This window comes from Papio anubis, chromosome 2 (assembly GCF_008728515.1).
Source record: "Papio anubis isolate 15944 chromosome 2, Panubis1.0, whole genome shotgun sequence".
NCBI classification, from domain to species: domain Eukaryota; kingdom Metazoa; phylum Chordata; class Mammalia; order Primates; family Cercopithecidae; genus Papio; species Papio anubis.
Genome location: NC_044977.1, coordinates 169,916,224 through 169,931,532, shown reverse-complemented (window position 1 = coordinate 169,931,532; position 15,309 = coordinate 169,916,224). Strand labels below are relative to the sequence as shown.

Below are 15,309 nucleotides of genomic sequence, written 5' to 3'. Positions count from 1 at the left end.
ATGTCTCAGGCGGGTGCCAACATCTCTAACATAACCAACTATCTGGAATAACTGTAGGACTTGGGGGACCATCTCTAGGAACTCAATGTATTTAGCAGCCCTAGACTCTTGCTCACTTGTTAGCAAATGGTAACTTTTTTTTTTTTTTTTAATTTTTTTTTGAGACGGAGTCTCGCTCTGTTGCCCAGGCTGGAGTGCAGAGCATATGGTAACTTTATAATAAGGTTACCATTTGTACCTCTGTAGGCTAAGAGTCCACACCACATTACATAGATGATAAACCTTACAAAGTCAAAACAAGCAATTCAAAGGTGTTATATTTTCTCCAATACATCTTTTCTCAATCGAGCCTGCAGTAGAGATCATGTCTTTTTTTTGCCACACTGATGTCCAGAGCTTATCTGTGATTGCAGGAAGGTCAAAATTGCTAAAACTGCTTGGGAGCCAACTCAGAAAGACTGCCAGCAATGGACAGCTGTAAAATGTGACAGCAATTTCCCCAGCAATTTCCATTATTTTCTGAAGAGGGTAATGAAGATGTTCTATTAAACCATCAGACCAAATTAGGTTTTTGTGTTTTGTGTTTTAACAAATATGTATTGTTTATCTACCCTTTCTTGGACACTGTAGGGATATAAAGACATAATAATCCCTGCTCTCAAGGAACTTCAAGTCTGCTGGGAAAGAACACAAACCAAGTAACAACAGAAAGATGCTGCTTCTTTTCAGTTCTATACAAGTACCTAGAGTGCTATTCAAGCACCAAAAATGCTTCCAGTCCTCTAGAAAATTCCAGGCTACCAGCCTTTCTAACTATACATTCTCCCACTTACGGCCTAAATTCTCTAGGGCCATCACTTTCTCTATAATTAGTTATAAAACATTACATCTGCCTCTCCAGCAATTTATTTTAATTAATTAATTAATTAATTAATTTTTTTGAGACTGAGTCTCGCTCAGTCTCCCAGGCTGGAACACAGTGGCGCCATCTTGGCTTACAGCAACCCCTGCCTCCCGGGTTCAAGCAATTCTTCTGCCTCAGCCTCCTGAGTAGCTGGGACTACAGGCACGGGCCACCGCGCCTGGCTGAATTTTTGTATTTTTAATAAAGATGGGGTTTCACCATGTTAGCCAGGATGGTCTCGGTCTCCCAACCTCGTGATCCCCCCCGCCTCTTCCTCCCAAAGTGCTGGGATTACAGGCGTGAGCCACGGTGCCCGGCCTCTCTAGCAATTTTTACTCTTTTCGTCTCTATATTTGCTTCTTCCTCTCAGCCTATAAAACATACACCGAAGTTCTTATACTTTAGAGCCCCAAGAGAAAATCTCCTTGATCTCCCTCTAGGGACTTTTGCAACCTTGTGGCTTTCCTCCTATTCCTTTCTCCAAGTCCTCTTCATTTCCCATCCTCCATCCATAGACATCCCTCAGAGCACAATTCTTTCCTCCTCCAATCTCGGCAATCTTGTGCACTTTACCATCACTCAAACTTTCAAATCTAATGTGGACTACTAAAACCAGTTCCAGCCTCAGTTCCACTGTCAGGCCACCTCAGATTCAATGTGCGCAAAGCTAAACACACGGAAGACTCATAATGCCTACAGCTCACTTTCAAATGGCTCCACAAAATTAACATTATAGAGATAAGAGAGAGACAGAGCAAATATGGTGAAATTTTGCTGAGGAATCAGGGTGAAGGGTGAGAGTTTGCTGTACCATTCTTTTAACTTTTCCTGTAGCTGTGAAAATGGTCAAACTGAAGCAGCTGGGAAAAAAGCTAGGGTCAGAATCAAAGACAGAAATCATTGTCCTTGCCTTTTAGGAAGTTTATAATCTATTTAATTTATCTAATCTAATCTAATCTAATCTAAAAGTAAGCCATATAGATCTGGGAGTTCAATAACTGATTTAATAATAAACTCAAATATATAATCAAACTGCAAATATTTACTGAAGACCTACTAAGTGGCAGCAACATGCTAAGCATTGTATATGATCAACAAAGCAAATAACAAAACCTTTTTTTAACCCTGCGGACAGGGTCTATACATCTCTGCCTCCCTCAAGCCAGTTCATCCTCCTGCCTTATTTATTTCTGTTAATGCACCACCAACTTTCCCAACACCCAGAAGAACCTGACTCCTTTTCAAGTCCTCCATATCGAAATCAGTGGCTAAGTCCTATGGATTCTACTGTCTTCTACCTCTCCTTCCTCTCCACTTTGATGGCCACCACTTATACCCCAGACCATCTTGACCTTCCACCTGAACTACTGCAGCAATCTCCAAGTCTCTTGGTTCCTACTGAGCTCCACTCAATCCTTGCTCTGTCTCTACCCAGATAGCCAACTCTATCTGAATGACAGCCCCTACTCAAAAGGGTTTTAATGATTCTCCGGCATTTACAAAATAAAATTTAAAACCTTTGCCTGGCACTGAAGAACACAAGCTTTATCTATTACTATTTATTCTCCCATTAATGTTTCTTACTCTCCAGACACAGCTTTTACTCACTTCTGCCCAATAGTGTCCTTTTTCTGTGTTCCCTCTGCTGTCCTGGCTTACACTGTTTCCTCCATCAGGAATACCCCTTATTCTTCCCCACCCCATTTCTCACCTCCTCCATGAAGCCTTCCCAGATCACTAAGTTCTCCAGCCACAATCCCTCAAACTCAAGTCAAAGTAATCTCTCACTCCTCTGAAACTTTATAACATGGTATCTGCATTTTATTATTTGCCAAATAATATTTATATTTCCAAGTACCATTCAAAATCTGAGTGTGCATGTCTTATCATCCTGACTAGATTATGAACTCCTTGAAGGTAGTGCCTTTTCTTTTTTCTTTTATTTTTTGAGACAGGGTCTCACTCTGTCGCTCAGGCCGGAGTGCAGTGGTGTGATCTCGGCTCACTGCAACCTCCGCCTCCGGGGCTCAAGTGATTCTCCCGCCTCAGCCTCGAGAGTAGCTGGGATTACAGGCGCGCATCACCACGCCCGGCTAATTTTTGTATTTTTGGGAGAGACGAGGTTTCACCACGTTGGCCAGGCTGGTCTCAAACTCCTAACCTCAGGTGATGCACCCACCTCGGCCTCCCAAAGTGCTGGGATTACAGGCGTGAGCCACCATGCCCAGCTTGTGCCTTTTCATTTATAACAGGCCCTCAAAGTTTGTGACAGAAATTTAACATCAGTGTTCTTAACAAGAATCCCCAAAAACTGTGAGTGCTGCCTTCTAAGCTATAAGCATTTTTCTCAAAATACTGATTAATATTTTAACAGTGGTATAGCTGTTTATTGTGATAAAATATATATAACATGAAATTTGCCATTTAACCATTTCAAGTGTACAATTTAGTGTCATTAATTACATTCACAATATTGTGCAACCATCACCATTATTTCCAAAATTTTTACCACCTCAGAAAGAAACTCTGTATTCATTAAGAAATAACTCCCCTGGCCGGGCGCGGTGGCTCATGCCTGTAATCCCAGCACTTTGGAAGGCTGAGGCGGGCGGATCACAAGGTCAGGAAATCGAGACCACGGTGAAACCCCGTCTCTACTAAAAATACAAAAAATTAGCCGGGCGCGGTGGCAGGCGCCTGTAGTCCCAGCTACTCAGGAGGCTGAGGCGGGAGAATGGCGTGAACTTGGGAGACGGAGCTTGCAGTGAGCAGAGGTCGTGCCACTGCACTCCAGCCTGGGCGACAGAGTGAGACCCTGTCTTAAAAAAAAAAAAAAAGGTTATACTAAGTGAAATAAACTAGACCCACAAATAGTGTATGATTCCACTTATATGAAATACCTAGAATAGGCAAACTCGTAAGGACAGACAGTAGATTAGAGGTTTTCAGGGACTGAGGGGAGGGGAGAATGGGGAGTTATTTCTTTTTTTTTTTTTTGAGACGGAGTCTTGCTCTGTCCCCCTGGCTGGAGTGCAGTGGCGCCATCTCGGCTCACTGCAAGCTCCGCCTCCCGGGATCACGCCACTCTCCTGCCTCAGCTTGCTGAGTAGCTGGGACTACAGGCGCCCGCCACCGCGCCCGGCTAATTTTTTGTATTTTTAGTAGAGACGGGGTTTCACCGTGGTCTCGATTTCCTGACCTTGTGATCCGCCCACCTCAGCCTCCCAAGGTGCGGGATTACAGGCGTGAGCCACCGCGCCCGGCCAGGGGGGTTATTTCTTAACGAATACAGAGTTTCTTTAAGAGACGGGCTTTCACCGTGTTCGCCAGGATGGTCTGGATCTCCTGACCTTGTGATCTGCCCGCCTCAGGCAGGCCACCTGAGGTGGTTTACAGGCGTGAGCCACCACACCCGGCCCACTTAGTATAACATTTTTAAGGTTCATCCATGTTGTATCCATGCATCAGAACTTCATTCCTTTTTATAAACGAATATTCCATTTTATGTATTAACCACATTTTGTTTACCCACTCATCTATTGACAGACACTTGGGTTTTTTCCACTTTTTGCCTACTATGAATAATGCTATGAATACTGACATAAAAGTTTGAGCCTCTGTTTTTAATTATTCAGGGTACATAGCTAGGCGTAAAATTATTGGGTCATACGGTAATTCTGTTTAGCTTTCTGAGGAATAACAATAGTATAGTTTTACAATCCAGATACAGTCTTTTGGTAAACACAACCACCACAAGACTTCCTACTCATTTGAAAGGCAATTCATTTCCAGATAGGTTTCTTTCCTCTCCAATAGGAAAGGACCCTGGTGTTGATCTAATTCCCAACAGCCTGACCCTAGTATGGGTGCTATTTTGATTGTGCTGAAACCCCAGTCTCCTGGTTGTCACAATTTTTCAACACTGCCTCTACATGCATAAAGGTATACACAGTGCAATGATGAAACTAAACATCATTCAGATGTTTAAGTCACACTTCTATCCTTAACACATTTAGTAACATCAGATAAATGAAAGATACTAAAAGGAAGAATACTTTTCAGCACATAAGATACAGGGTTTTGTCAAGGATGACTTCTGCTGAACCTATTTCTTATACCCAAACAACCATTTAAAACATGATGAACCTGGACGAGGTATGTAACACTCCACCGTTGCAAGAAAAGGATCTTTTTCATTCTGAACCATGATGAGCAGCCTGGGACTTCTGAACTGACATCTCATTACTATTACCACCAATTCAAGGAGGTAGTGGAATGTCAGAAAAACACAATATAAATTCACAGAAACTAGGTGGAGGTATACAAAGTGCTAACTTGGAGCATCTGGGTGCAATGAGCAGGATCAGAAGAAGTCATCAGGACTATCTTTTGCTTTTTACTCCGCAAACCTCTGTATTTGAATTTTTCAAAAACATGTATTCTTGCATAATATAATGGCTTAAAACTATTTAAAATATAGGCAGTGTTAGAAAAAAAAAAAAAAGCTATCAAAAGAAGACTAAATGGAAATTCTGTCACATACAGAAAAACTAGTATCAGGGCCAGTCACCATGGCTCATGCCTGTAATCCCAGCACTTTGGAAGGGCAAAGTGGGTGGACCGCTTGAGGCCAGGAGTTTAAGATCAGCCTGGCCAACAGGTGAAACCCGGTCTCTACAAAAAATACAATGAATTAACCAAGCGTAGTGTCGAGCGCCTGTAGTTTCTGCTACTTGGGGGCCTGAGGCAGGAGGATAGCTTGAGCCCGTGCTTGAAGTGTTTAATGACTTTTCAGGCATTTTATCCTAAAATAGCACCCCATCCGAATTTTTAGGTTAAGTCACCACTGAGACATTTACTCATGATACAAATGTATTCATTAAATAAAATCTGAAGTTTAAAGGACTTAGGCAAACTATGCCATTTAGTTGTACAGACATACTGTCTACAGACATTCATGTCTACAGGCTAGTTATAACTAGTGAATTTAGCAAAGTTTGAGCCCTGGGTTATAAATATCGGCTGCAAAACTGACTCTAGCGGCCCAGATTTCATCAGCTATCTAAAAGGCATAATTTTACAATCTAAGATCTGGCACACTTTAGGGAATCATTACAAAGTTAACATATTTTTTCCCCTAAAAGAATAGAGCCAAATGATACGGGAATAAAAGCCTAACTAAAATGAAGAGTGAGTTGGGAAACTATTTTGTGTGCGCACGCACACACACACACACAAATAGTTCAGAGATACTAAATTAAGTTCAGAGATACTAAAATTAAGAATTCGATTTCTACGGCAACATAAAGCAGTTTGAAAATACTTACTTAAAATTACTTTCGACCGGGTCATTGAACACAATCTGTACTGTGTTCTAAAAAATATCCACCCAACATAATATACAACATTAAGAATTTAATTTTATGTTTTCACACATTATAATATATTGAGCAACTGCATTTCACATAAGTTTTGATGCTCAGTAACTTCAAATATTTTTGCCAAGTGCTAAAATTAGTGAACACAATCAGTGCACCTTCCTTCAAGAGGAGCAATTCTTCTGATTTGCAATAATCAACTGTTTACTGAGAAGTTACTATGTGCCAAGTGCCATATTTTAATAACATGTTTAAAACTACATACTGAATGCTGACTGACGAAAGGAAGTATAGCAAAGGGTAGAAATATAAGACAGACTAATGAAAACCAATTATGTAACTCATTCAAATCTCATGCTTTCATGCTGAGGGTAATTTTAAACATGTATGCACTTAATATATCGCTTAATTCATAGATTTTCATTGGATGCTGACTTCAAAAAGGATCACCAAGGCCGGGCGTGGTGGCTCACGCCTGTAATCCCAGCACTCTGGGAGGCAGAGGCAGGTGGATGACAAGGTCAGGAGTTCAAGACCAGCCTGGCCAATATGGTGAAACCCCCGTCTCTACCCAAAATACAAAAACTAGCTGGGCATGGTGGCACATGCCTGTAATCCTAGCTACTCAGGAGGCTGAGGCAGGAGAACTGCTTGAACCGGGACCCGGGAGGTGGAGGTTGCAGTGAGCTGAGATCACGCCACTGCACTCCAGCCTGGGCTACAGAGTGAGACTCTGTCTCAAAAAGAAAAAAATAAATAAATAAATAAATAATCTATCTTTATCTCCAATAAAGTACATTAAAATATTAAATAATTAAATCCCAAAAGGTAACAGCACAAAACGTAAAACCAAACTCATTTAAGAGAGCTAAATACTGGGATTACTATATAACATTAAGACAGCACCATTAGTAAGCCAACCAAAAGTAAAAATTTTAATTCACATTACTCAAACGGCCCCAATGGAAAATAAAGTCATCTTTATTGTTAAAAGACAATGTCATAGACATTCTCTTGCAAAATGAAGATGCCTCGTATTTTCTCTGAAATCAGAGATTTTTCTAAAAATTTAGTATTTTGAGCTTTGTCTCCCTAACACCAATCACCCAACGGGCACCCAGTTTGGAGCATCCCCTGACCACAGGTAATGCCCAAACATTTCACTTAAAGAGGTAATTGGGAGGGTTTCCCAAAGATAAAAAAGTTCCACATGCCTCAGGAGCATAAATTTCTCACACATAAACTCAGTTAAAATGATGTGAAACTTAAGTGTACTTATGCTGTTTTTTAAAATGATTAATCCCATGAAAATCTTCAAATGGTTTATAATTTTAGATTTGATTGTGCTTATTCAGAAGAAAGCCATTATATGTTTTAATCAATGTTATCAATAACACACATATAGGAGACCACAATACCGCAGGAGCAATAACTAGACAGCACAGATCTACCTTGGGGAATGTACACGATTTCCACACAAACAACCAAGGGAAGCTACAGGCTTCCATTTGAACCACCACCATCAAAACAATGAGTTAGGCCTAAGTCTTATTGTTTCTCCACTTCTCAACCATCTTGAGAGATTATTGGCCATGAAAGAATTCCCCAGAATGATTAAGTGCTTCAATTATAAACTATAGTTTAAGACCATATCAAACTCAAAACGACTTTCCTTACAAAACAGGACAAAGTTTCACCGAAAAGCATCCCACACCTAATCACCATTAAGAACGAATGTAACCAAAATGGCAATCGTTTTGTATTTAATCCACTAATTAGTTTACAAAGTTCACTGTTAATAAACAAAATATTTCATTTAGCTTTTCAACCTATTCCCACACACTCATCTTAAAAATTGTGTACAGCCACTGAATACTTTGTTGTCAGTAAGTTCTACTCCTACCAATAAGTTTAGAGTATTTCTGAAATCTCACATTCCTTTCCAACGCCGATCCTGAGAACTAGGTTAAATGTTATACTTAATTTTTAAAGTATGGGAGTTATAGGACCTCCATTAAATGAATGACTCTATTCTAATACATAGTTGTAAGTCACCCCTCACTTCACTGTTGATCTAGTAAAGTCATCAAGTCTTCCAGCTTGACTCAACAGTAGCAAAATGGCTTCTCTAAATAAAGTTGCAATCAACAAACCCTTAGAAAGCTGGTTTCAATTTGTTTTGAAACTGAAACACACGTATGTACATAGTCTGAATAAAGCAAGTGAAAAAAACACCCCCATGAAAGAGTTTAAACTCACAATGTAAAAGAAAACCTTTATCAAAGCTAGAAATTGTTTTCTGAATTGCTCTGTCAAAAGTCTAATAAAAAATCTATATGCTACGGAGTGTTTGAAGATCCAGTGTTTAACTCTACGTTCTCTTAGCTTAGCACAGATTGAGTAAGAGATTACTATAGCAAAGCAGTTTTCCAAACCAAAATGTCCTTCGCATCTAAAAGGTTTTGCATCATCCTTAATGGCATACCAAAGACCCATGATTAGGCAAGGATACACCTTTAAATTTACTTTAGTTTTGTTTCATATATGTAAAACTCCATTCCAAATAAATCCATTACTTCTCAACAGTACTGAGCTTGTCAGAGGCTCATCAAAACATTATACTCAGATTAATAAATTTCAGCTGTTACGTGATGTTAGTGCCATAACAAGCATTAGCCAAAGAATAAAAGAAAAAGTATATAATAAAAAGAAAAACCCAAGACAATGGTTATAAGAATTTAAAAATGAAAAAAATCTGAAAAGCAACTCACCTGCAGTTAGGTGGAGGATCTAAAGTGATGTCCGCCAGCTCCTTCTGAATTCTGGAGTGGGGGAAATGAGAAAGACAAACACAAGAAACATTAAGGCGTGGAAGCCTCCCACCTGTAACGTGCAGGTCTGCAGAGAAACCTAAGCGCGATCACTGGATTCTACTGGGCAAAGAGGAAACTACACATCAAGAGCTTCAGGTCCCTAGTTTAGGAAAAAACTTTTCACGGAGGCAGTGAGGCGGCCTGGACTCATCTACGAAGTTTGACTTCCAACCTTGCCTCGCAAACCAGGGCAGTTCTATTCCTCGGTGTTTTCCATTTAGGACCTAATTTTAAAGTTTCTCACTTGCGGACCGGTTTCCTCAGTCCCTCCCCTGCACCTCCTCTCCCCAGGCCGGAGAGATCACAGCCATCGGTCCGTGGGAAGGACGCCAGCCTCCAGCCTTCCTTGCCCCTTGGGGCCCTTTCACCCCTCAGATGCCCCCATGCCCACCCCGGCAGGGCGCCCCCCACAGGTCAAAGGTCCGAAGCCTCGCCCGACACCAGACCCGCCCGGAGTCCTCAGTGACGACGCCAACATGGCCGCTCCCCACGAGGCCCCTCGGGCCCGAGTGACCTGCCAGCCGTCGCGGGGTGCCCGGGAGGCCCAGACGGCAGGTCGCTCCCTAGCGGTGGGCTGCCACCGCCCGGCCACCCCGCCCCCACCCCGCTCGCGCCTCGCCGGTGAAGTTGCGGGCGGGGGAGGGGAACAGGGTGCCCGCACGGGGGCTGTTCCACGCCGCCCCAGCTCACCTCTCCCGGCGCCCAGAACCTCGGCCCGAGGCCGCGCGCGAAAGCAGGGCGCGAACACCCCCGCCTGCCCCTCGGGCACCACCGACCCCCAGTGGCCGGCCCGCGGCCGCACAGGTGCACCGGACCCTGCCTCCGCCCCGCACGCTCGCCCGGACTCTCGGCCCACCTCCCCGGACCTGCTTTTCCCAGGGCGTCCTCTAACTTCCCGGGGTCTGCCCACTTCCTTTTCCATGGTCCGCTCTCTAGCTCACACTGGGCACAGACCGGGGACCTGCAGTTTTCTGCCTCCGCACCAACCCTCGACTTCACAAAGGGCCCCATCCCCCACTCGTAGGCCGAAGCCACCAGGCAGTTCACACCAAGCCCTGGCCTTTGTCTTTTGCTTACCTAGGCACTTAGAGCATCAATTAATACGACAAAGTTTGGGGACTCTAAGCTTCTTCACCTTCTAAACGGTGCCTAATTTTATAACCTTTCCTCCTCCTGTCATATAAAGCTCAGTGGGGCTATGTTACAACTTAAAAATCTCACCGAGGCAGCACTGTAGTTAAAAAAATTTTAAACACACACACATACACAGAGCAATCTAATTCACAAAGGATGCGTTTCCCTTTCCAAAGGTTTTCTGCGGGTAGGAGGACGGGCTAGCTATATGTAATGAGGAATAGGTTTTAAGGACGACGACTGGGGGAGGTTCTATAAACTTTCCTACTGGAGGACATTTCCTGTCCCTACAAATCTGTCAACTTTAGAAAGGGGTTTGTTTACAATCTCAATTGACACGTATTTGTGTCCTGCTAAATTCTACTGCTACCAAAAAGCGTTTCATTTCTGAGACATTCATACTCCTGCTGTTTGACTCATGACTGTACATTAGACTCAAAGTTTGGAACATTGGTTTCCTGATTCTTTACCTGCATCTTTTCGAATAACTGTATTTTAAGACCTTCACACGTAGGCAAAAATTTCCTCCCCGGAGCACAACGCATATAAAAATACATATTGACTTGTCTTCCTTGCCAACCCAACTCCCACTATAAAATAGTCATGAAAAAGGTAGTTGTTTCTTTAATACCTAAGAAGTGTTAATACCAAAAAGCTGTATCAACTTCATCTTGACAGACAGCATTTGCAATTCCAAAAAACTGGCAAGAGATTTGCAGGACTAACTCATACCTGTTTCCAGAGAGTCATTCTTGTTCAGACCACTTGCAATGGGGGGCTTTCCTCTACCCACGATTTAGAAACCACTTTCCAACATGCAGTTAGCAGCCTGTTAGTCTGCCAATTCAGGCTTCTTTTTCACTCCTTCTGCTGGTGAATGTGCCCCTTCCAATTCTATGGGCAACACCTACCTTTCAAATCAATATACTTCACAGAACAGCCTCTATAGGGTCCCACTAACATCAATTTTCCCCATTCTCTTTCCTGGATACACTGTCCCTCTCCTTTTTTTTTTTTTTTTTTTTTTACCTTTTGCTATTAACCTTAGGTCTGCTTTAACACTAATAGCTACTCTTTCAGCAAGATTATCAAGGAGCTAAATTCATTGCAAAAACAAAACAAAAGCACTGATGTTAATTTATAGGTAAAATTACTATTTGTAGCTTCCCACCTTTCATTTTTCTACACCTACCATCTCTTTTCCAGAACTTCCAGATAAATTTTTAACTTGTTTAAAATAAAAGGACAAAGTACGTCTAGTGAAAAAAATCCCCCTCTCTGTAATTCACTCACAATAAAAGCAGAGTATTTTCTAGTTGATAACTGGGTTTTTACCCCCAAATATATTCATGTACACCAGGGATATCCAGCAAAATATAAAAATGCAAATTACCAAAAGCAAGTATCCTGGCTTGAGCACGTGAGGCCAAAAAGTGAATGAGGATCAAAGAGCCTAGAGGATTGAGGTGGGGGGCAGTGTTAAGGAAGGGCCTGTCCCAAGTGGGCAGAGTAGATGCCAGGTTCCAGGAAAACCGCACAGGGCTAATCAGTGAGGGTCAGTTAGGCCTCCTGAGAAGCTGTACAATCAAACCAAACCTATAAAAATGAGAACAATCTTGCAGAGGCACCTTGCCACTTAAGACCTCCACACTATTTTTAAAAAGTCACTCATTCATCAGCTCATGGTTAGGTCACCAAAACACTGCCAAGTTTTCAAATTACAAGTCAGGCAAAATGACAGAACAAACTCTCAAACCCTGACTTTCAGGCTCACTACTCAGTGGAGAGATCTAAAGTCTCATGTTCCACTTTATTTTAAAAATTTTTAAGACGGGTATCCCTATCTAACCCATCATTTGGACTTCTTACTATCTTCCTGGTTTGCCACCTTTTTAACAACTGCCTAACTCTGATAGCAGAAGGATTTATGAAAGGGTGTCTCAGGGCTCCTAGGAATCCACTAAAGATTATTTTAAGGGTCATGGCGATCAGAGGATATTACTGAAGGATGGCAGGAGTAACAAGTAGCTACCTCCAGAGCCTTAAGAGGAAAAGAATAAAGAAAAAGAGAGACTGCTTAAATTGAAAAAATAAAGCAACGTAACATTTTCACAGCATGAGGACAGCAAATAGCATGAAAAAAAGACAAGTTTCCCTGAAATTTGGTAAACTGAAGTTTTTAAAGAGAACAAAAGAGAACCACAAAAATAACCTAGAATAACTATTTTATAATCACTTACTGATTCATTCATTTGCCTCAACTCTCAGAAAAATCTCTTTAAATTCCACCATAAAACATGTCTTCACCTACTCAATTTTGTACCTGCTAACACGAGTTTCTTATTCCTTATGCAATTTGTGAAAAAAGCTCTATTTAGAAAAGATCATCCATGCAACAGGTGAGGAGAAGGTAAAATGGTCACAGAATTCATTTTGATGCAGTTGTCTGGGCTGGTATTAGTAATTAAGAAATGGGATGATGGCCTTGGGGAAGGTCACAGATCGACCATTAGTAGGACAAGAAATCTGAAATCAGATTTGGGGGTCACTAATAAAAGTAATGAAGATTCTTACAAACTTCAGCAAGAAATGCGAGAGGCAAGCCACAACAGCTGCATGTGAGCAATGATTTAAAAAAAAAACAGAAGCAGCAATAGAGAAAATAATTAGGGCTTCCAAGGCCCTTCTTTCATTTTTAAGAACACATAAACCATGAGGAGCGTTTAAGCTATCCTCACTGGGAGGCAGACCAAATGCAGCAAGAGGCAGTTCGGAAAATAGGAAGCCTATGGAAAAAAAAAAAAAGAGTACGGTACCTCTTGGCGCTGGTGGAGAGGAGTTTGGAGTTTTTGCTCATGCTGACTTTACTCTCCTTCTTCTTGGGGGTGTTTGTTTCTTTCTCGGTTTGCTGGTTGGAAGACGAAGATGAGGAGGAGCTGGTGCTGGCCCTCGAATCGTCATCCGACATAGCGAACCCCCCACCCCACCCCGCAAACAGCCCCTGCAGGGGGAGGGAAACAAAACAGAAACACACAAACCATGCAGCCAGTGTAAATAAGGAACTCGGGTGCTGTCAGGAGGGCATTGACCAGGGGCGCACGCGGCCGCCCACCGCCCTCCACTCGCTTTTCAAAGTCTGCAGGCCCATTAAGGCTTTTGCAAATCGGACGCGGCTTGTTTATTTTTGGCCCCAAGTGGGGAACGCTGTGGGAAAACGGTCTGGAGCTAGGAGAGCGGCCCCTCCCTCGCCCCCCGGGGCTCTCCGCTGGGCAGGGAGGGAGTAGCCCGGGAGGCGAAGGAGGGCAGGGCGGGGGCGCGGGGCGCCACGGCGGGGCAGGGAGGGAAGGTCCCGGCAGCCGGCCGGCCTCGGGGCTGTTTTTGTCCGCTTTCCGGGGGTCGTGGGGTGGGGGGCCGGTGGCCCGGGTGAGAGACTGTGGGGCCACGAGAGGAGTTTGGCGAGGTCGGGAAGAGAGGAGGGGCGGGAAGGAGTAAGAGAGGAAGCCGAAACAGGGGGACGGAGGCGGGGAGCGGGTGCCTGGGTGGGGGAAGGGAGAGGCCGGCGGGGGGCAGGGGCGACGAGGCCCGAGGCCCCCCCGCGCCGCGCCCCGACGCCCCTCCCGGCCTGCCTGCCTCTGGGCCGCCCCGCTCACGGCTGCGCGGCCGGGAGGGGGTCCGGAGCACACGCCCGATCGCCACTCCTGGAGGGGGATAGGGGCTGCGGCGGGGAGGGGGGGGGGGGTCGGCCTCCGCAGCGAAGAAATAACAATGAGCCCTTCCGCCCCGGAGGGGTTAATCCCCGTGAGCCCCCGCCCCTGGGGAAAACGGGGCTCCCCCCAACTACCCCCCACCCCCGCTCCCGGCCCCCTCGGTGGCCAGTGGGGGGCTCTTGAGGCAGCGCTGACAGTTCGAGCCACAATGACCCCCGTCCCCGATGCGGGCGGCCCCCGCACCCCAAGCGGCCCGGGGTCCCTGCCCATCCCCCGCGGGCGGGCCCCGGACCCCTGGGGCTCCCCAGCCCCTCTCCGCTCCCCTCTCCGGCCCCGTGCCCGGCGGCCCGGCGGCCCCGGCGGCGCGAGTCGGGGGAGGCGGCGAGGGGTGTCCCCGAGGCCCGGCGGCGCGGCCGGGGGGCGGCGGGCCGCTGGGGGGATCCCCGTACCTCTCTTTGTGTCTGGCTCCTCCGTGCCGCCGCGGCGGCTGCTGCTGCGGCTGCGGCTGGGCCTGGCCACTCGTGTCTCTCTCGCTGGGAGAGAAGCGGAAGTGCAGCAACAGCAACTATTAAACAGGCAATGGCTTCCCCCAGCCACACACGCTCGCACACACACCACTCCTCCGCCGCCGCCGCCTCCTCCTCCTCCTCCTCCTCGCCCTCACCCCTCCCCCACCCGGCCCGGTCCCACCCACCCTCGCTCCCCTCCCCCTGCAACACCTCCTGGGGGTGCGCGAGGAAGACCCAGGAGACCCCAGGAAACCGTGCCCCCCCCACACCCCCACCCCAGCGCCTCCTCCAGACGCCCGGGAAGGGGGCGAGGGGTGTGAATTTTCTCTTAAGTGGTTTGGGAACCTGGATTCTGGGCGGGAGAGGGGAAGCCAATGGAGATGGGGTCGCTGGGAGTGATTGGAACTGGATGGAATAGGGGGGTCACGAGAGAAAGTTCTTTCCAGTGACGGCTTTTGGAAAGGAGAGGGGTAGGGAGGTGGCAAATTGGTGAAAAAGATGGTAATCTGGTGGTGGCAAAGACTTTAGAGAATGCAGCGGGAACTCCACCTAAAAAGCCATTAAAGAGAATAAAAAAATCACACAACAGGGATTTTCTTTGGACTGACACTTGCTTCTCCTTCTAGCAATTTACCTGCTAGGAGCAGAGGTCAGTTTAGGCACGCCTGTGAGAAAATCCCAAACCAGGAATTTTCTGCTCAGGTCACGCGAGGCACGTGCAGTTTTACAATATTAGATTCTTCCAGTCACTTTTTATAGAAAGTGATGTGGTTTTATAAGAGTGATACAAAGGTTTTGGTGACA

At 45.2% G+C, this 15,309-nt stretch overlaps 1 protein-coding gene across 4 annotated transcripts in view; it reads right to left on the bottom strand.

Annotated features, from left to right (window-relative positions):
- The window catches only part of UBE2E1 (ubiquitin conjugating enzyme E2 E1), an 84,330-nt gene extending 69,693 nt beyond the window's left edge, over positions 1 to 14,637 (bottom strand). Inside the window, exons 1-3 of one of the 4 annotated variants that reach the window (XM_003895170.3) lie at positions 14,446 to 14,637; positions 13,106 to 13,290; positions 9,054 to 9,104 (exon numbers count right to left, since the gene is read on the bottom strand). In XM_003895170.3, the coding sequence (XP_003895219.1) occupies positions 9,054 to 9,104; positions 13,106 to 13,257 (203 nt within the window). In that variant the 5' untranslated portion in view covers positions 13,258 to 13,290; positions 14,446 to 14,637. Of the gene's footprint in view, positions 1 to 9,053; positions 9,105 to 9,546; positions 9,771 to 10,021; positions 11,275 to 13,105; positions 13,291 to 14,445 lie in introns of those variants that run through there. The other 3 variants (XR_644228.2, XM_009201792.4, XM_009201793.4) reach the window with 3 other exon arrangements.
- Positions 14,638 to 15,309: the final 672 nt, after the last annotated feature.